This window comes from Metarhizium acridum, assembly GCF_019434415.1.
Source record: "Metarhizium acridum strain ARSEF 324 chromosome Unknown scaffold_31, whole genome shotgun sequence".
NCBI classification, from domain to species: domain Eukaryota; kingdom Fungi; phylum Ascomycota; class Sordariomycetes; order Hypocreales; family Clavicipitaceae; genus Metarhizium; species Metarhizium acridum.
Genome location: NW_027094018.1, coordinates 1,146,144 through 1,166,377, shown reverse-complemented (window position 1 = coordinate 1,166,377; position 20,234 = coordinate 1,146,144). Strand labels below are relative to the sequence as shown.

Here is a 20,234-nt window from a genome sequence, read left to right as displayed (position 1 = left end):
CGTGGTACGGCAGATGGTAAGTGTTGACGGAGAAACGTCCAAGGAGTAGGAAGGCAGAGATAATATAAGATAAAAATGCCGAGTATTGACTCGGCTTGTGGCTATTAATTCAGGTCCCTCGGTTGATGGGTCCGTCGGGAGCCGGAACCGTGCCCCCAAGGTTGTTGGTGGGATCAAACGTTGGTCGGCGGCGAGGGGCACTTGGGGTAGGACCGGTAAGACTCGCCAGGCCTACAAGTGCCAAACTCTGTTTCTGAGCAGGGCACCGGACAATGGTAAGCTTGTGACTGACACCTGATTGCCACACTGATTATGATGGCATGGGTGATGGCGATGGCTGCTGTATGAACAACGCTTCAAAGGCAAAATCGAGTGTTGAAGGGCGAAGTTGGCGATGCCAAGTTATGCATTCGAGGCCAGACGACAAAGGTTATGAATCGTGAGTTGGTTAAGTCGGTGACGTGCAAGCAGCGGACAAGGCAGGCAACCATCCAGAAGATATTATATACCAGCATCACGGCACATGTGTGAATGAATCATCTAAGCGTAAGGTCTCGAGATGGGGTGGGGGCGTGTAAAGGGGGAGGGGGGGGTGAACAAGAGGAGCATTGAAGCGACCAGTCTCCGAAAGGAGCATGAAGGAACGAAGCGGAATGAGCATTCAACCGCAGCGGCAAGACGGGTAGCAAGGAAGGAGGGGGCGTGTACGAGCCGCACCTGCAACTTCATAGTAGTATTATTCGAGGAACAACTGGATGCAAGCAAGCGGTCGGACCAGCTGTGACAGTCCGTGACTGACATCCCGACCTTTCCACATCCTCGCGTCCTCATTGTCGCCCAATTCTGATGAATACAACGCCGGGGCCCCCATCGTGCGGGATTTGACTTTCGGCTCCCCAAAAGCGGCCACACATACTGACAACACTTGAGCTCGAGCGCGCCCAAAACGCCAGAAACACGGCCCGCCAGCTAGTCAGGTATTGTGGAAGACGGGGGAATGGCGGTGTTGCGCACCTCTGACCGCCTCGATGTCCAGCTCACACCCAACATTGAAAGCACGCCCAAAAAGCCCCTCGTCCAATACAATACCACCGCCTCCCTCCCAACCTTGGTCGACGCAGCGATTGTGGCCACCCCCCCATGGCGGGCCAGATTGGAGTAACAATCCCACCGCTCGCCGCGACAATACAGGGAATCCGTTTGTTTGCTACCTGTTTGCTCGTTTAGAGCAAGCCTAGCCGGTATTCTCTGCTTCGCGGGTTTGCCGACAGTCTACTCCGTACGGCTAGATGGATGTACGGTGTGCTTACACCATCGCTCCTTATCATAGCTGTGGTGGTGGTCGGGAAACAAACAGCACCAGCATCCTGTTTACTCAGGATCAAACATACAATGCCCCGTACTCTACATTCGATTCAGTAATGTTGTTTGTCTGAGCATCGTATGTATGCGCCTAACCTGCCAACATGCCTTGCATTTTGCCAAACCAGCCCGGTGTGGAGACCTTGGCATATCGCCCGCCTGCGAACTGACAGGTAGGTACTCCGTAGGTAGCAGATGTGAGCGATTTGAGCGACATGGCTCTTGGTGCGGGCATCGAGCCAGCTGGCTGGGTACACACAATTTGATAACAACTACCTAGGTAGCTTTGGGCTGCGATGGTGGCTGCTGTATTATCTCAGTCATGGCTTTCTGCTCACATTTCCGATACCAACAAACGACATCTGGAGCTGCCCTCACCCGCGGCACACCGCCCCTATATTCCGAGTCCGCGCCAAGCCAGGGTTATCACAGACACGGGATGTCGGTAACAAGGTCCGTCTTAGACCCAACATTCAGTTTCTCGCAGTAGTTGTCCTTGGTCAAGCTATCGCCAGAAGATATACAAACAAAGCAAAACTTGGCAGGTTTTACCATGGGTTTAACCAGACGCTTGGGAATCTAATCCACATTCGCATTTAACTCGAGGGCCGGGTGCGGCACACGATGCAGATTGCTTCTTTTGCCGATGCCGGCCACTCAAATTCAACATGGCCATACGGAGTACTCCGCATTGTTTTCTCCTCCACTGCTCCTTTTATTGCCCTGATGAGGGCTATTCAAAAGAGGTGTGTGTGAGTGAGTCTTCGGTACAGTAATATTAGAAATTAAAACAAAGGCACCACCTGCTCGCTGCTGTACAAAGAGGGGTGGAAAGGTCCTTGGTGGCGCCCGCAAGCATCAAACCAACAAAAAAGCGTGTCTTGTTTCTTCATTGTAAGTACTCCATATCGATAGCTTTGTACGCAGTAACACCGCCCGGGGAACGTGTTGAGATGAACAGTCTAGAGGGGGAAAAGTAACCAAGACATTACAATAGGAAGGCGTCGTGCCACCAATGTAAATCTGACAGCTCGCAAAAAGCCAGATGTATCCCCTCGGTGCTACAACTCAGTAGTTGGAAGCAACGGCGGAATTAATAACAGGCCAAGCAATAGATGAGACGGAGCCGAGTCGCCCACGATGAATAGCAAGGCAATACGACGCACATGGTGTACGGAGGACCCGGGCCGTTGACATGGTTCCCTCTCTCCACGGTGCGACAACATGGCTCCCGTCGACCACAAGATAAAGAGGCAAGGAGGCATTAGCCACAAATTGCACCCACTCCTAAACGAGATGCTGCCAGTCGACTCCGTCAGCCAACCCTAACGAAGGATTTGTCTGGAAGCAAGTTGAACCGCCAACGGGACGGCCATTAATTCAAAGTTCGGGCACACCAGCCACAGCGCCCATTCAAGGCCATGAATGGAGCACAGCCGGGCCTATTCACAACGCATTCTTCTTCATTGACCAGACGACCATCCATCCCTCCAGCCGACAGCGTGGCAAGTTTCTCCGGCTGCCTGGCTAATTTGGGTTGGGCGGGTGCATTCTGAGGCTGCTTGTAAGACGTCGTACCGACAACTAAGCTTTCCTGGAGAGTTGCAAAATGGGCAGTCGAGCGCCGACAATACATACTAGACAGTCACCAGTGGCGTAACGTACCTATTCAGCCCTATTATAGTCGTTGAGCCAGAAATGAGCCAGAAATGAGAATCCAAGGGCCGACCGGCAGGCCGATTCGGTTGCTCAGGGCGGGCTTCATTTCTGTGAGGCGCTGTGCCCGTCTCTACAGCACAGTATTCCGTTGGGTTTCGATTATGAATGCGTGATGAATGAGTCAGATCTTGAAACGCACTCACACCTCACAGCTCATAGGGCCGCATTGTTTTGCTGTGCCTGCACCGCCTTTTGGGCGAAGTTCAAAGTGGAGGGGCGTGTGTTTATGAAGAGCCTCTTGTGATGCTAGCCTTGGAACATTCTTTTTCCAGTCTATGTACGTACATACGGAACAGATGTTGCTGCAGATGGGGTGGCGGCAAGAGGGCATTATCGTACATACGTACTTCATGCTACGGAGTACTTACTGCCTTCAGAGTCATTGATGCCCTGACAACAACCTGGTACAGCAGGCCCTGACAAGGACACGGTTATCGTTTGTGTGACGGAGGAATGCGACAAAGAGACGCCTGCACCTCATGTCCAGGTCGCATGCGTGCAGCTTCTTTGACGCTGCAGGGCTGACAAACCGGAATCTCGGTCTTCGCCACGAGGGATACGCAGTCATTCCCTCCCTCGCCGTGGCTCGTAGCGGCATGACTTTTGGATTACTGACCATGGGAATAGTCTCTGGCCGGCTTACGCCATCCTGGGCGTGATACAGGATCTACACAAAGAGTTCGCCAAGCTGAGGTTGGTCAGGATAATGTTACAACACATGATAACGCCCGGAGCAGTGTCCGGTCCCATTCTTACCCCAGACTCACTATGGTGGTCGTATTCCTATCTCCATCTTTAAAGAAGTCATCGGGAGTGTGGCGGAACAGGCTAAGCATTACGGAGTTGTCCAACGTCAGAAATAAAGTCGCTCTTCCCCCCTTTGCCCGCCGGGGATAGGCAAACATACTCTGTGTGTATATACGCAGTGGAGGAGCAGGCAAACGTGCGTCTTGCCCTTCCTACAGATATACTTTCTCTTTATGCCGGTTTAGATCATTTGAAGGCAAGCCGTCACATCGAACGCACGGCACGGTCACTGAAACAGAGCTGTGGGATTGGTTGCTTGTCGCGGCGTATAGGTTGTGTTTGCGCTTGCATGGTTAGATAGAAACAAGTGGCAGATTGGGTGGGATTCGCCGGTTCCTTTTTTTTTTTTTTTTTTTTTTTTTTGGCCTCAGTGTTCGCTTGCAATGCAGACTGACCGCCTGTCTGGCCAAGAGCTGGTACCCTGCAAGCGAGCACACATACCACGCACCAGGCTGGCACACCCATGAAAGGATTGGGTCAGAACTGCTCTGTGTATTGAACGGAGTACTCTGTACGTACGGAGTTATACCGTACCGTCTTTGCGAAAGAAAAAAAGAACCAAAAGGTGTCTGACGCGGATCCAAAGTCAGAAAGCCCAAGTTCTGTCATCTGCGAATGACGACGATGCTGACTGGGCCAGGTTTGTTGAGCCATTCGGTTTGACATCCGTGTTATACATGGCATCCACTGGATATGGTAGGTAATATGACTCATACTCGTCATCCCTTGACTGACGAAAAGTGGTTACAGGTTACAGGTTACAGCAATCGCTGATTTGTAACTCAGCAGTGCCGCTTTTTGGTCTGTACGGGCGGAGGAGATGCTGTCAACGGGCGTGGCCTTGGCTATGAAAGTACGGAGTCTGTACAATATGCTTTTGAAGGGAAAAAATTGCTCATTCGTGGGTACCATCTGCAATATACAGACGTGGCTGCTGCTCGGCATGGATGGGCAGGCCAGTGAACCCTGACACTTCAGACGATACTGGATACAATCGAATCAAACATCTCCCAAGCACAGCTTGCACCAGGTATGCCGGTTCATCGGTATCCCACGCAAGAGCCGGTGAGAGTTGACACGCATCTCAGGCACACCGATAGACGGGCCCAAAGGTCCTACGAACCGGATGATTGCTTGCATGTGGCTTCTGCAACAGCACGGCAGCCGATGTCCATCATTTAGTTTTGATACCCATTGCCGGTCCGTGTCTTTCTGATAACTAACTGGGAATATTGATGTGGCCATCGTGCCAGCGCACACTTACATTGCTACCCATCGCCATCACACCGGCTGCCATCAACATCACGATTGGGGCCTTGGGAGAGTTTCCTCGGCGCCCGAGAAAAGTGATTTCTGTGAACTGCGACATGGGGCGTTGAGTAGTGAATTTCTTTGATGTCTTGTCTCGCCCTAGACGGGATCGTATCCGCCGCCACCCGCCACCATGACTAGAAAAAAAAGTCGGTATAATATTGGCTTTTTTTTTCTTTGTTGTCCGGCACAGCACAACCCACTCGACCTCCTTGTTGTCTCGTTTGGCTTTACCAGCCTACGGTGTTCTATTCTCCAAATTCTCGGGACGTATGCCTGGTCCGGGGAGCACGGGAAAGAAAGCACCCTGTCCGCCATTATGTCCCTGTCTCGTTTGTGTTCTCCACTGTTAGCCTTGCCTCGCCACGACGACGAAGAGCCAAGGGATCTGCTCGTTAAATTCAGACGGTATTCAGGGGAAGCGGCGGGGGTTGTCTCGTCCCTCAATTAAAGACGATGCTGCCTCCCTTTCTTTTGTCAGCCAACCCGTCCATCCAATCGCTGACCAACATCTCACTTTCCCAGATGGCGAGAATTTCGCCAACTACACACCAATCAGCCCATATTGTTGGACTCGCCCGCGACACGGCGTAATCTCCCCAGATGCGGAGGACCTCCCCCGGGTAGTACTCCATATCCCGGGGAAGAAACCCGGCGTGGCTGAACGGCTGAGGAACACCCTCCTGTCGCCTTGTGAGGCCCGAAACTCTTCGCAAACACCTCCACTTGGAGCCTCCCGGTCTGCGACTCTAACTCGTTTGAGGTTATTGGATATCTGGTAACACTGGCCGTCGACCGAGGCTGGTCATGGTCCTCTTTACTTTTTCTTTTTTTTTTCTTCTTCTCCTCTTTTTATTTTGCTTTTGAATCTACAGATGTGAAATGAGCTCGGGGCTGTTTGTCCCCCCTTTGGCACCTGTACTGAGTCCATGATACGCAGTCTTCTTCTCTGCTGTCTGTTGGTGGCGATTCGTGTCGAGCAGGAGGAATTCTGAAATGTGACGAGACTCATGGGCGGCAGTTTTTACTCGGTACTGCATCCTATCCGCTTGGACGGTTGGCCCTTCCGCTGTTGGTCCTTCAAACTCGTATATGGTCAGTGCCCGCTAATACAAACTTCCGAGACAGCTTGCTATTGTGATACCCGACCGATGAGTATTACGAATGCCAAGATTGGACTCTATACTATCGGGTGAGAAATGGCGGCGTTTTGATTGGACTCGACGTCGTTATGCGGGTAGGGTGTAACCCCCATACCATATTACGCAAGATACTCTGTACATCGACGTAATATCTAGTAGAAGCGAATTTTGAGCATTCTTTTGAAAGATCTGTTGAAAGGGCAGTGGTACCCATTTGTCACTGGAAAACGAAGCTGTCTGTGCACCGTATCAGTCGACTTGGTGTAAGGCCGCTTTGACGCGTTGTGTCTGCATGCACGTCTGCTGCGCCGTCTGTTGCTGTCGGGCGAGCCATGTGTCCTCGACAAATTCCATTCAGCTCAGCCCTGCGTCCGGCCGCGGGGATAGATAGAGTCTACTGCTGAACGCGTGGCGCCGGTAGCCAGTCTCCTGGGAGAAATACGAATGATGTTCGAGTTTTGTGTCGCAGATCCAGCTTGATACCGTCGAGCTTTGCGCATATCCGGCAACGACCAACTCAGCAGAAAGAGCTTCGCAATGTATACCACAGAACGGAGACTCTACATACTGTCCCGAATAGTTGTAGGTTATTTTTGAACGCATCAACACAAACAGCGGCGTTCAGGGGAGCCGCTGCCCAAGGTAAATAAGCTGCATGGCAGGTAAGGACGGAGTATGCCTAAGGAGCGTGATCAACCCGGCGTGTGCCCTTGTGTATGTGTACTTGCGGTGATTTGGCGGCCACTTCGTCCTTGAATCCCCTCCCATGTATGCAAAAGACTGAGCTCAGACGAGGTTACCACGTCTGAATGACGCGGAACAAAAAATTAGTGTTCAAGGGGAGATATTCCTCATTGGGGAGACGGCCATTACAAGCGGCCGCTCTGTAAAGGCGACTTTTATCTCGCCGGGTTGGTGTTTGAATTATGCCTGGTCACGGACTGTGTCTTTGAGGGAACTTGTCAAAAGTTCCAGGGACTGAGGGATCAAGTTGGAGGTATATGGGCTGTGGCAGACAATAACATTGATATGAGGCGGAATGCGGAAGGAAGTCAAGGAGCTGGGCTGGAGTCTATGTGGAGGGCAAATTTAACCCATTTTAGCCATGAGATGAATATACATCTAGACCATCTTGCTGATGAAGACGTAGTAGTAATATAGTACCGAGACGCCTGACGCGTTTGCCCTCGTTCACAAGTCTCTCATTTTCCAGCGCTACATCACGAAGAAAGCAACAGACGAAACATGTTGTAGACTCCGGGAAATAATCTCTTTGCAAGAGTTACTATGCTTGTTAACCAAAAAAAATAAAATAAAAACCTGTATACCCCGCGCCAAAAACGCCCTTGCCAAACACAAAACAATTGCAAACGCTCTCTGTCCTCACGCCTAACTCCTCAGCGCATCCAACCGGTTCCGCATCTGATCCATCATGGCCTCCGCATCCTCCTCCTCCTCCTCCTCCTCTACTTCCTGCGCCTGCGGCTCCGGCACTGGCGCAGCCGGCAAACTCGGCTCCTTCCTGTCCTTCAAAATCTCACCCAGCACCTTATCGACCTCGCCCTCATCCTCCACAAGTATTTGCCCATCCTCGGGCAGTATATCCTCGACCATCTCCTCAATGATACCGGCCTTCATCAGCTCTGTGCTCAGCTGTTGCATGGTCTGTGCCATCTCGGGCAGGCGTATCAGCCTGTTGAGGTCCTTCATGATGCCGACGCTGGAGCGGATGGAGCCTTCAATCTTGCGCACGGCAAACGCCTCGTTTACTTGCAGCTGGACCGAGTTGAGCTGGGCCTTTGAGGTGACTGTGCGGGCGGAGACGCGGCGCTGGCGAACGAGTTCGTGGGCAAAGTCGCGGACTTCCTTTTGGGCTTGCTTCGCGCGGGCAGGGTCTTTCTGGGCGCGCTTGTCGGCCTGGATGATGAGGTTCTTGATTTTAATTTCGTTTTGCTTGTTGGCGGTGATGTCCCGGTCTAGTTTGCGGATATTGGAGCGGATGAGGGCGTTGCATTTGCGGAGCTGCGGTGCACGGGTTAGCACCATGGACAGTGGTTTGTGGTTTTTTTTTTTTTTTTTTTTTTTTTTTTTTTTTTTTTTTTTGAGCTGGATCATATTAGGGGGTTAGAGAGACTGACTTGTGCTTGGGGATCGGGCTTTGCGAAAAGGTTTCTGAATGTTTCCATGGTGGTTGGCTCAGGTTCAAGATGATCGGCCGGAGGGGTAGTTTCGTGAGTTTAATTTAATGGTGGTTTGAAGCCAGCGAGGGAGGCATAGAATGAGGACACTAGATGGGCGTCGTCTCGGTTGTAGTGGCGCCTGTTTGACGCTGGGTCAAGTAACTGGCGATGCCGGCGACGTCAAGAGGGAGGGACACAGCGGTGACGTTGAATGTAGTCATGGCACGAGGCTGGAGTTGTGGAGTGGTGATTGATTGAGTGCTGGCCATGGGTCTCATTAGACCAGTCAGTGCGAAGCCCCCAGCCAACAGCAACAGCCAGGCACCGCGGGGTCGTTTCAATGTTGCCGTCAATGATGGCAGTGGGGTGAACAGCCGCAGTAGGCAGACGCTGGTAAGCGACTACGCGGGGAGGGACGTAGCTTGGCACAGATGGAGTGTTTGTGTTCGTGTGTGTTAATTTCTTTTTTTCAATAATAAAATTTATATTATCAAGTTAACTTGAAGCAAATGAAAAAGGGCTAAATGCAGGACATCTACGGAGTAGTACCACTGTATTTTGGCCGTGCCTAGGCCAGGGAACCGTAACTGACCAAGCAATACACCATGAAGGCATCGCGATGTGTCAGACACACCAGCCGAGCAAAAAAAATAAACACCATAAGCTAGTTTATTCTCATTGCGGAGAGATAAAATTCAATAATAAAAAGTTGAATCGTCACAGATCAGGTTCGACCGTTGACCTCATTCCACCTCGCGCGTGGCATGGAATAGGTGTTATGTATCAGGTACCTTTGCTCGACTGTCCTCGCAGAAAAGGAGAGATTCATCCGTCGTTTGCCCGTGGTACTAAATCCCCCGTTCTCCGTACTCCGACTTGCGAGCAGAGGCTTTGCCGTCATTGGACCCACTTGCGTAGCTGTAGCTTCCTGCTCACTGGGGTCTGGCAGCTCTAGACATTTCCTCGCTGTTCTGACGCTTTCCACAGCCAGTCCACAGCCAACGAGCCGCAACCGCCCGCCACTCAGCTGCTCTGTTCGGTGTGTCGGCATCCACCCAAGAACCCCCCAGTGCCCTCCCTGGCCACCACCATCAACAACTTCTTTACAAGGCAGCTTTGTTTTTGAGCTCCCGTTTTCCTTCCTGCCTCTACCCACTTCTTGCTCGGTACTAAACCACCACCGAACCTCGCCTTCTTCACTGCCGCTATACTCTTGTCTTTTACTGACCTGCAATTGCTCATCGAGTAGCTTCAACGAGGCAGACACCATTTCTCACCGCACCCCGCTTTGCTTGCAATCCCGCCTCACTCATCCTGTCATCCTTCACCATGGCCGAAACTGCTACCCCCGAAGGTTTGTGGCCGCTCCCTCAATGCCATCCATCACATGCGAAAGCCATTTACGCTGGAAGCCCATATCCTCTCTCAAATGGGCAAGAGGGAAAGGGGATGAGAAAGAATAATATGTGCCTTTGCCGATAAAAATCACCCCACTGACCATTCTCGCTCAACAGTTCTCTGGGCCCAGCGCTCCCCTCAATCTGCCGAAGACGAGAACAACTTCATCTTCTTGACTATCAACGTTCCTGATGTACCCAAGGACAGTATGCAGCTCGACCTCAAGCCCGACAGCCTGACCTTCACTGGTACCTCTGGTACCTTGAAGCGCAAATACCATGTTGAGCTTCCATTCTATGCCGAGATTGACCCCGAAGCGAGTAAAATCCACCACACCGCCAAGAACATCGAGATCAAGATTCAGAAGAAGGAGCGCAATAAGGAGTACTGGCCGCGACTCCTGAAGGACTCGAAGAAGCTCCACTTCCTCAAGACCGACTTTGATAAGTGGGTTGACGAGGATGAACAGAACGAGGCATCCGAAGACGACTTCTCGCAGTTTGGCGGTATGGGTACGTCACGGAATCGTCGATAGTCATCATCATAGGCTTCGCTGCGCAAGCATGGCTTGTGCGGCAAGTTTGCGAATCAAGAAATGAAGCTAACAATCGTACAGGTGGCATGCCGGGAATGGGTGGTACGTCGACATGAACCTCCATCTTGATTTTCAATATTTGCGTGGCGACTTTGCCGTGATAAAAGCCTAAAGATTTCACGCCAGTGGAAAAATGCAAGTTGGTTTTGCTGACATACTGCTTTCTAGGTGACTTTGGCGGTATCGATTTCTCTAAGCTCGGCGGTGCTGGAGGTATGCCAGACCTTGGCGCAATGGGAGGAGAGGAGGGTGAAGAGGACAGCGGTGACGACGACGACGAAATGCCTGCGCTGGAGGGTGAGGAGGGTGCTAAGAAGGAGTAAAAAGGATGATTGCTTAGGCGTGTGTCCAAGCTGCACCAGGCAACTTGCAAGCAGCAGGAGTTTAGCAATAACTGATACGAGAAATATTGATCAATGGATGAATAATGGAGTCTTTGGAAGCCGGCCTCTGTCACACACACACTCACATGCTATGCTCTCTCACCCCTCTATGTGTCTTCTGTTTCTTCCTTCTCATTTTCTTGCGGCTGATTGTCCGGGGTCAGTATTACGCGTAGGCTCTGAAGGGGCATGCCAACACCGATGCCCATGAAAGAAGCACGAGCGACAAATCGTAATCCCAACAGCCCTCAACCACCATTACCGCGTCATCAGACGGCATCATTCTCAAGTCTGACAAACCGCACATGTCTTTGCCTCCTTACAATTCCTTGGCCAGCCCGGTGATACACCCCCACTCCGCCATCACATTCACCATCTGACCCCCAAGTGCAACCTCTATCTCTCTCTCTCTCTCTCTCTCTCTCTCTCTCTCTCTCTCTCTTTCTCTCTCTCCCTACCGCTCCCGTCGCACCAATTTCTCAAGGCTGGTTGGTGGCTTGTCCACCCAGACACCCGGGAACGGACTCGCATCCCAGCAACATCTACACACGCACACACACACACTCTCAACGACACTCAGCAACCATGTGCGTTCGGCGAGCTCGTGCGCCGTCTCCCCAGGACAAAACCACCAAGAGAAACCTCCAAGAAGAAAAGCCATCTCCAAAATCCAAGACACTATTCGTAAGTCATGTAGCCAGCAGGATGTAACAGCCGACCCGACAGCTTGGTACGCCCGTCGCCCCCCTCGCTTCTCGCCCCCTCTCCGTTGTATATATAGCTCGTCGGGGGAGGAAGATGTTGACACGGACCAACTTTCTGGTCCCTCTTTGTCCATTGTTCATTGTTCCTCGCACATCCTCCCCGTCAGCTGATTTTTCCTTTTATTTTGGGGGGGTTGCGAAAAAAAAAAAAAAACGAGCACATAAACGAGGATACTCTTGTACATTGCCTAGTGTTGCACCTCATAACTACACAGCAACTCGATATGCCCTCTGCTCCTGCGCCCATCTACACCTCCCTGGACGCGGCGAGGGCAGCGTACAGCGGCGCTTGTATCACGGCCTGGCCTGCTGACGAGCCGTATGTCGTGCCGCCTTCCGTGGACCAACTCTCGAGGGAGACGGGGTACAGAAACCATTCTATACAGGGGGCTTCTCGGAAGTCCTCTACGGGGAGCTTGACCGAGTCTACGACATCTTCACTTTCATAGACATAGACTACCATGTCTCGTGTGCGAAGTCCTTGATTTTTCGACAAACTCTTCACCAATCATCATAGACGCTCCTTCGAGCAGCTACAAGACTCATGGTCGTGGGTGCATGGGGAGCACTGGGCACTCAAACCATGTCAATCTTGGTTGGCATTGTCGCGTCCTATATTCTATAGTGGACATCTGCTTTGCTTTCAACGTCCTTCGCTTGGCACCAGGCCTCTAGGATAGCAATATAGCAACAGAAATAATGTCGACTCCGACCTTAAGAGTCTGCAGAGCCACGCTAAAGTGAACCATCCACAACGCGCATCTTCACCTCTGCACCCGCTCGTGAAGACAGTTTTTTGATATTTAATGGGTATTATAGTTAAATAAAATTTAATAAGCGTTCCAATCTTACTGCAACGTGTACAATTACTACACAAAAGTTAGTCATCTGTGTAACAAGAAAGCACGCCGTTGAACATACCATGATCTCATCTTCCATGGGAGCGTCACCAGTAGCGCCGGCTGCGCCAGTAGCAGTGGCAGCTCCAGCATTTGCACCTTCGGCATTATTCTTAAAGTAGTCTGTCATCTCCGAATCCAGCTCCTCAGCCGTCTTCTTGGCAGGACGAGCGCTGCGGCCACGGCGCTTCTTATTGGCTGCCTTGGCATTGCCAGCCTTTCCAACGCCACCGGTAGCACCCTTGCCAGAAGCAGCTGACTTAGGCTGAGCCTTGGGTTGACTAAGAGATTCGTCAGCTTTTGGCCGAGCAAGATGAGGAAAAAGTTAAACTTACGTAGCTCGTTCGGCCAGGGACTTGACCGGAGGCATGACTTTGTCGGCCTGAGCGGCACCGACAACAATTTCGATCTGTTTCAGTCAGATCCATGCTTCAATTCGTCGTACTGGAGAGGGTTACGTGTAATACTGACCTTGATGGGCCGGTTGTCAACAAGGAGGCCATTCAGCTTCTGGAAAGCTTTGCCAGCGCCGTCCGGTTTGTGGAAAGTGACATTGGCAATGCCACGGCTGACAGAGTTGGGGCCATAAACGAGGTCGACTCTCTTGATGGGTCCAACGGCTTGGACAAAATATTCCTAGCGAGGGAGCGTGTCAGTTATCGGTGGTCGGGAATCCAGTATTCACCATCTCCGAGAGTCCGAGCCCGATCCTGCCCAATAATGATTGGCTGCAAACCGCAAAACAAGGAGTCGCGTTGAAATGAGACCGAAGAGAGCTACAGCAGTTGACGAACGAGTAAAGCAGTGAGCCGCGATTGCCAGTACTGAAATGTAGTTTTTTCCCTCAGAACCAGACAACATGATATCTCGAAAGAAGACAGCAAAGCTGGAACATTGGTATTCACACCAACGTGCAACTTCGGCAATCCGGAAGTTGAACTACAAATGACCGCATAGTGGCTGTATCCAGAATGATGATAATCTAGTTGTTGCATGTTGCTTCCAGACCCAAAATACACGCAGAATGTGCAAAAGGTTGATCAGGTCTGAGCCTCCCTTTTCTCATATAGCGACAACTCGTCGCCTTTTCGATTGACTCTCGTGGCCATGGCAAGGCTCACTGCTATACTCGATTGCGTCGAACTGCGATGCGATGGCCGCATCGCGTGGGTAGATGGAATAAACCACCCGAACCCGTGCCTCTTGAACCCATGCTGCAGTTTTTCAAATCATCGCTTAGCTCTTTTAACATTGCTGACCAGGCAAGTAATGAGTACAATGCGAGATGATACTGCTCTCAACCTCCGACGCGATGCACCATGTTTCAGATACTTCAAGCAACTCGGAAGGAGATTCGGGTATTCGGAGCACCATGTCACAGACATGGGAGGCAAGCCGTTCAAGATGAACGTCTGGACGTCGGAAATTACAAAGAGGAGTACGGCGAGGAAGGAAACGTCGAACAAAGTCCGGAAGGTGCTACGCCTTCAACGGAAACATACCTTGATCTGCTGCTCCGAGACGTCCTTGGGCTAAAAAAAAAATGTCAGTGAGATGTTGTAAAAACTGTTTCTGATAGAAGCGCACATACCAGATTGCTGACAATAACCTTGCTCTCTCCATGAGCAGCCGCGGCTTTGGCAGGAGCGGGTTTGGCTGCGCTGCCGCGAGCAGGCTTAGAAGCCTTCTGAATACCACCAACAGGGGCAGCAGCCTTGGGGCCAGTTGAACGTCGCTGAGAAGAGCGGCGGTTGCGGGCAGATTGGCGCTTGGCCGAGACGATGTCGTCAAGAGGCTTGTCGAGCTTGCTGGACATTCTGAATGGTGATAACGAATAAGATGCGCCGACTTGTCGGAGGATGGTCTTTTGGGTGGGAAATGGTCAAAATTGATAGCTTTCGCGATAAGCGATCAGAGAAATGAAAGTCAAGTCACTGAGTGTGATGCTTTGTCGCGCGTCTCAAAGGACGTGAGGCGCAAACAACAGGTCGGTGTCGCCGGAATGGTCTGAAAGAAAGGTGTGGTCGAAATGAAAAGACCAGAATGGCTCGGGCCAAGTCTAAAGAACGGGTCGCTAGTAGAACGACACGCGATCTCGGAGAAGGATAAAGGGAAGCGATTTGTCGTCTTTGCAGAAGCGACAAAAATGTTTGGTTGAAAAGCCTGAAGAGGTTGATGAAGGGAGGAAGGAAGACGAGCGAAACGAGTCCAGGACCAGGGTGAGGAAAAGGGCAAGGCAGCCAGGAAAACATACCCCAAGACCAGAGAGGGGAGGCGCAGCTGACTGCGGCTGTCGCAAGCCAGGCTGATTCAAGCTATGTACTCCGTAGGGAGCGCATAACGTAAGCACCAGCTTGGGCTTTCGTGGGTTTCAAGCCAATTGGAGCTTAGGCAACACTATCCGTCATCCCGACCAGTTGCTGCCTTTCATCGACAATGAATGCCCAACAACCGGCAAGGAATATCCCGTCACTATCGCCTGCATTTATGCAGCCAGCGACCTGCTTGCCAGCAATTGCCTCGGCTTGCTCCGTTTGGATCCGTAATACTTACCCGTATGCAGGAAGAGCAGCGCGTCTGAGCCATGTCGGCCTTGCCCTGAACGACATGTCTGTCACAACTCACTCAATGACGGAAGTGTTCATATAGTGAGGAGTTGGATAATCAGCATACAAATAACTCATCGGCATCTACTGTACGAATTTGATTCATCTTTTGCGAGTCCGCCGTTCTGAATACCAGGCGGATAAAGACGCGAAAGTTGAACTTTGGACACTCCTGACTAAGAAAGAACCTCTTTAGTCCGCGCCGACTGATGTATAGGCCATGGGCCATGTGCCAAATGCCCACGCATGCGCTAGATATTGTCTTCAGTCCGACAACGTCTCTCGGGGCTTGGTAGTCGTCGTGTCCTCCACGATGCAAGTCTATGTCAGAAAGAAGTTGCCTCTACATTCACCCTTGCAAAATGCCAAGTGTCGTCGTTCATCTGCGAGAGTGTTTCTTTTTGTTTCTCTATATTTGTAACTTTGTCAAAGTAGCTTGACTACGCACCGCTGTATCGCGGCCAGTTCACGGTCAAGGGCCGCAGCCTTTTGACCGATGGAAGTGCCTCTCGTTACTCGCCCATATTTGTTCCCAACGCCAGTTACGAAGAGCTAGATACCCTCCTCCAATTTGAAATATTTATGTTGAGTCATTGACAAAGTTGTTGCATGCACTGCTTTTTTACAACCGCCCACAAGGTTTGGTGTCATCGTCTTTAATGCTCGCTTTCTCTCTGCCTCCTCATTGAATCATGACGATTTTGCATGCTCGGCTTTGTTTGCAACTGCATTGGTTTCAAGAAAATGATATGCCAGAATTAGAAGCACAGAGGCTGCTCCAAAGAAGACGGCAAGGGAGAAGAGATCGCGGTCGGAGATCATCCTGGTGGCAGGCAACGCGACAGAAGGTATTGATGGTCGGTGAGTTGCTAATAAAAGCTACGTTAGATCACGGACCCCTCAATGGAGCGAAAAGTCATAGCACTGGAGAAACTCACGCGAAACGCTGATGGCAAGACCGTTAAACGATTCAATAGTTGTATGCGATAAGATGTGGTCGAGGAGGACAGCTGGAGCTTTCACGGAGCCTTGCCAGCGCCAGGTACGGACATCTGGAGGTACGGAGGTACGTACCTTCATGCTAGGTGTCGTTTGCGTCCAACGAAGGCACTGCCCACTCCATACTTCGTAACAAGCCCACTGTTTGGAGTACGTGATGACCACTGAAAGCCAGCGAAACACTGTGAAAAGAGGGCCTTGCACGTGATCATATCGATCTCATCCACCAAACGTGGCGGCCCGTCAAAAGTGACGAAACGACGGAGAACTGATTCTTTTTCTCCACGACGTTGAGACGTCTTTTCGTACAAGTTCGAATCGAGTGTACCATTTCGGCGTCTTTCCTTCGTCGAGCCTAAGAAAGCAGTGGCCAATCTATCTAACACCGATATTTCATTCAGCATCGACGTTCTTACCGAGCCAATTACCTTTGCTTAAAGACCGTCTGCACTTGAACGACCCCGCCACCGCCCAATATGCCACCCAAGAAGGCCGATAAGGGCGGTGGTGCCGCCAAAAAGCCTTCGGCAACCAAACAGGTGGAAGACAAGACTTTTGGTATGAAGAATAAGAAGGGTGCCGTCGCCAAGAAGCAGATTGCCCAGATGACGAGCAATTTGAAGAATGGTGTAAGCCCTGAAGAGAAGAAGAAGCAAGCTGAGAAAGCCCAGAGAGAGAAGGAGAAGAAGGCTGCCGAGGACGCCAAAAGGGAAACAGCATTGCTTCTTAATAAACCTGCTCAAATACAAAAAGTACCGTTTGGTGTAGATCCCAAGACGGTGTTGTGCATTTTTTTCAAGAAGGGAGATTGCGAGAAGGGCAAGAAGTGCAAATTCTCGCATGACCCGAATATCGAGCGAAAGACTGAGAAGAAGAATCTTTATGCAGACACAAGAGGACAGGAAGAGGAAGAAAAGAAAAAGCAAGAGACTTCTGCCGAATGGGACGAAGAACAACTGCGGAAGGTGGTCTTGTCAAAGAAGGGCAACCAAAAAACAACGACGGAGAAGGTGTGCAAGTTTTTCATCTCAGCTATTGAGGATGGAAAATACGGCTGGTTCTGGGTTTGCCCAAACGGTGGAGATAAGTGCATGTACAGACATGCCCTGCCTCCTGGGTACGTCATATTTTGCCTTCTAACGTCCGTGATCATGTTTGTTAACCTCTCACATTATAGATTCGTCCTGAAAACAAAGGAGCAAAGGGCAGCCGAGAAGGCACTTATGGACAAATCACCACTCAAGACGCTCACTCTGGAAGACTTCTTGGAATCCGAGCGACACAAGCTCACTGGAACTCTTACACCCGTCACCCCAGAGACCTTCGCCAAATGGAAGAAGGAACGTCTTGACAAGAAGGCTGCCGAGGAGCAGCTTCGCAAAGCCAAGGAGAACACGGGTCGGGCACTTTTCGAGAGCGGCAAGTGGCGTGATGAAGAAGACTCCGAAGAAGACGACGATGGCGCATGGAACATTGAGAATTTGCGACAAGAGACGGAGGCATTGCGTGAGAAGAGGGAAGAGCAAAGACTGGCTACCATCCACGGGGGCGAAGTGCCCCTGACAACAGAGCCAGCCGAGTCCGAGGATATCGAGGAACAAGCCGGCCAGGTAGCAGAGGCAGGCCCTGCCGGTGCTTGAACGAGATTGTTGATCATGGTTCAAGATAAAGGCTATTCCGGCCCGGCCTAGTTTTCTTGAGAGAAACGGACAAAGGCAATTCCGAGCACTGCTGGTACCGGCCATGAAACGACGGCACCTGCTGGACAACCCTACATGTGTGGGAACTCGTCACTCCGAATCAGCGGGATGTATCTTGCTGCAGTCATCAGTATTACGTAGCGCATTAGACCGGCCAGGGGAAAGAAGATTCCGAGATGATCTGAAGTGAAATCGAACTGTCTATGAGAATACAATCATTTGAGACATCGACCTATCAAAGACCACGATGAAAATGTTATCCTGTGCTTCTAGTGGATTCGTCGTCGGAGGGTGTGCCGCCAGTATTGCCGGACTTGGTCACAGTAGTTTATGCAAACCATGCCGTTCCTCAGTCATGCACTGCTGCCTCCAAGACATGGACTTGCCTGCATCTGCAGCGCTGTGTTTGGTGTTCGCTGCAAGGCCATTCATCACAAATTCGTATGTATTTGAGCAGTGTTCTAGTGGACTTGCCCGAACTGTGGCCCCTTATTCATCATCTTCCCCATCCGCAAGATGGAGACGACACTGTGGACGATATTAGCCGGCGAATGCGCCCCCAAAAGCCACGGAATGCCCATACACGCCATGATGGGGCCAAAAAGACATCCTGATTGCTGGCATGATGCTGTAAGATTTTGGAAGAGGGGTCATGCAATACTTTGAAAGTACCCTAGCTACCCAGGGTACTTGAATAAGGTAGGGTGTCTTGTATTTTGGTGCTAAAGGTGGTGGGATTCGGCTGCTTCATTGTTGATGAGAAAACATTGAGACTGAACGTTCAAGTCGATTCCAAACCAACCACAAGGAGGAACATGAAGCAGATGGTAGCACTCTGGCATGTGTTGGGCATTGTCACAGGACGCTGCAGTCCCCAAGTACCTGGGTACTTTGGTCTGGTAGTTCGGGAATGTGAACTGTTGAGCACAACTAGGATCATCGAACTAACAGTCGCAACGAACTGGTGTCGCGTCCAAGCTTCAGGCTTCCCGTCTTGTCCAAACATCTGCGCATGGCAATTTGTCCCCGCTTTTGCCCCTCCACGATGAGGCATGCCATTGGGTAGTAGTGGGGCGCACTTGCCGCTCTTTGCCCAGCCCTGGTTCACATAGAGAACATAGTGCTTTGTTTGTCTATTTCGCTTTACAGCTATATTTGCTGCTTTTCTGAAAGAAAAACAAAAGTAATAAAATTCTCTAAAGATACATATCAAACAGAAGGTAGTTTGTGTGTCGTGGACTGCGTATGAATCAAGGACTCAACTCGGGCTAAAAGCGGCGCTGCTTACCCAAGGCATTAGTACCCAGGTGCTGTGAGTCGGTGTGATGTAGTACTCCGGACAGGGTTCTCGATTCAAATCGCAACCATCGAATTCAATTCTTTGGTTCAGGCTTATGGCCCTTAAGAAAAACTACAGACCTACGTAATGGCACTTGATGGTTGGGCCATTGGATGCGCGGAACGGGCGAATTGCAGGCAAATGACGGCCGGGAGTTGGGTTTGAGATGGGTGAGAGATGGACGTGAGATGCACATCAAGATGCACAGGAGATGGCACCAGATGGGACCCTCGAGACGCTCAAAGTGGCATGGTCGATGCAGCCAAAGCACAAGTCACCAATGCCGACTGGGTGGTTGTTGAAACTCCAACAAATGCAAATGTTCATTCGAGTGGCTCTCTCGTTCTGTCTGTGGCCGGCCGACAATTCGTCTTGCACTTCTACATCTCACCCACACGCAACTGCTGAGGCCGTTTGTCGAGCACGCTCTCTTTGCGCGTGGAGAGCTGCCGAACACAAGCCTCTTGTTCTTCATTGACCCTTTCCTTGTTCCCATGTGCCTCCTTAGATCGAAAACATTGAAGGTCCCCAGGTGCCGCCTCGCCGCTCCACCCAAGTGCTGCAGCCCGTCCGCACAGGCCACCAAGGAACCCGAGCACTGACATGGAGCTTCCCCAAGCTCCCTTCCAACATTTTGATCGTTCCAGCCCTTCCGGACGCTAACTGGTGTGTCTCCAGTCCACTGTGCTCGCTGCGCCAGAGCGTCATCCACGCCACCAGACCAGACCACAACCACCAACCAGTCCACCACAACCACGGGAACCACCAAGCGTCGCGAACCCCTCCTCTTCAGACCAAGCTGTGAATAGCAAGCACCGCCTTGGTTGTTCAATTCGCCATCACCGTTCCCTGCCTCTCTTTATTTCTTTGGCCTCTTCACCACTTTTTCAAGGGCCGCTGTCCCCGCCTGGGCATTAGCAGCTCCCAGTCCTCGAGAACCGCTGCCGCTTTTCGGTGTCGACCTTCGCCCTCGTCCCCCCCATCAGTACTGGATACTGAACCGACTATCCGATTGACATCCGCCGATTGA

The 20,234-nt window shown here is 51.2% G+C and overlaps 5 protein-coding genes across 6 annotated transcripts; 2 read left to right on the top strand and 3 right to left on the bottom strand.

Moving 5' to 3' along the window:
* Nucleotides 1-7,526: 7,526 nt before the first annotated feature.
* VPS24_1 (Vacuolar protein-sorting-associated protein 24) lies at nt 7,527-9,318 on the bottom strand. 2 transcript variants are annotated; one of them, XM_066118645.1, is made up of 2 exons: nt 8,480-9,318; nt 7,527-8,363 (listed from the first exon to the last, which is right to left on the bottom strand). In XM_066118645.1, exons 1-2 carry the CDS (start codon nt 8,525-8,527, stop codon nt 7,731-7,733), a joined length of 681 nt encoding a protein of 226 aa, XP_065976165.1. In that variant the 5' UTR covers nt 8,528-9,318; the 3' UTR covers nt 7,527-7,730. The 2 variants fall into 2 exon arrangements, with proteins under 2 accessions (XP_065976165.1, XP_007809918.2); XM_007811727.2 differs by having other exon boundaries at nt 7,590-9,308.
* A 329-nt stretch (nt 9,319-9,647) lies between these two features.
* Nucleotides 9,648-10,954, top strand: wos2_1 (p23 chaperone protein wos2). The gene is made up of 3 exons (XM_066118644.1): nt 9,648-9,875; nt 10,036-10,431; nt 10,536-10,954. The coding sequence occupies exons 1-3, from the start codon at nt 9,851-9,853 to the stop codon at nt 10,568-10,570; spliced, it is 456 nt and encodes a 151-aa protein (XP_065976164.1). The 5' UTR covers nt 9,648-9,850; the 3' UTR covers nt 10,571-10,954.
* Nucleotides 10,955-12,527: 1,573 nt separating this feature from the next.
* Nucleotides 12,528-14,815, bottom strand: YRA1_1 (RNA-binding RNA annealing protein; the record flags this gene model as incomplete). Its single annotated transcript, XM_066118643.1, has 6 exons — nt 14,152-14,815; nt 14,063-14,092; nt 13,032-13,196; nt 12,896-12,969; nt 12,583-12,841; nt 12,528-12,530 (listed from the first exon to the last, which is right to left on the bottom strand). Exons 1-6 carry the CDS (start codon nt 14,374-14,376, stop codon nt 12,528-12,530), a joined length of 756 nt encoding a protein of 251 aa, XP_065976163.1. The 5' UTR covers nt 14,377-14,815.
* A 153-nt stretch (nt 14,816-14,968) lies between these two features.
* On the bottom strand, nt 14,969-16,262 carry J3458_005185 (uncharacterized protein). The gene is made up of 2 exons (XM_066118642.1): nt 16,105-16,262; nt 14,969-16,035 (listed from the first exon to the last, which is right to left on the bottom strand). Exons 1-2 carry the CDS (start codon nt 16,244-16,246, stop codon nt 15,857-15,859), a joined length of 321 nt encoding a protein of 106 aa, XP_065976162.1. The 5' UTR covers nt 16,247-16,262; the 3' UTR covers nt 14,969-15,856.
* TMA46_1 (Translation machinery-associated protein 46) lies at nt 16,254-18,902 on the top strand. The gene is made up of 2 exons (XM_007811730.2): nt 16,254-17,282; nt 17,343-18,902. The coding sequence occupies exons 1-2, from the start codon at nt 16,642-16,644 to the stop codon at nt 17,803-17,805; spliced, it is 1,104 nt and encodes a 367-aa protein (XP_007809921.1). The 5' UTR covers nt 16,254-16,641; the 3' UTR covers nt 17,806-18,902.
* The last annotated feature ends 1,332 nt before the right edge of the window (nt 18,903-20,234 follow it).

Coding starts and splice junctions, on each gene's coding strand:
- VPS24_1 (XM_007811727.2), bottom strand. CDS start 8,456: ATGATCCAGCTCAAAAAAAAAAAAAAAAAAAAAAAAAAAAAAAAAAAA.
- wos2_1 (XM_066118644.1), top strand. CDS start 9,851: ATGGCCGAAACTGCTACCCCCGAAG. Junction 9,876..10,035: donor CGAAACTGCTACCCCCGAAG/GTTTGTGGCCGC, acceptor CTCGCTCAACAG/TTCTCTGGGCCCAGCGCTCC. Junction 10,432..10,535: donor CTCGCAGTTTGGCGGTATGG/GTACGTCACGGA, acceptor ACAATCGTACAG/GTGGCATGCCGGGAATGGGT.
- J3458_005185 (XM_066118642.1), bottom strand. CDS start 16,246: ATGAAGGTACGTACCTCCGTACCTCCAGATGTCCGTACCTGGCGCTGG. Junction 16,036..16,104: donor TCTTGCCATCAGCGTTTCGC/GTGAGTTTCTCC, acceptor AGCTTTTATTAG/CAACTCACCGACCATCAATA.
- TMA46_1 (XM_007811730.2), top strand. CDS start 16,642: ATGCCACCCAAGAAGGCCGATAAGGGCGGTGGTGCCGCCAAAAAGCCT. Junction 17,283..17,342: donor AGACATGCCCTGCCTCCTGG/GTACGTCATATT, acceptor CTCACATTATAG/ATTCGTCCTGAAAACAAAGG.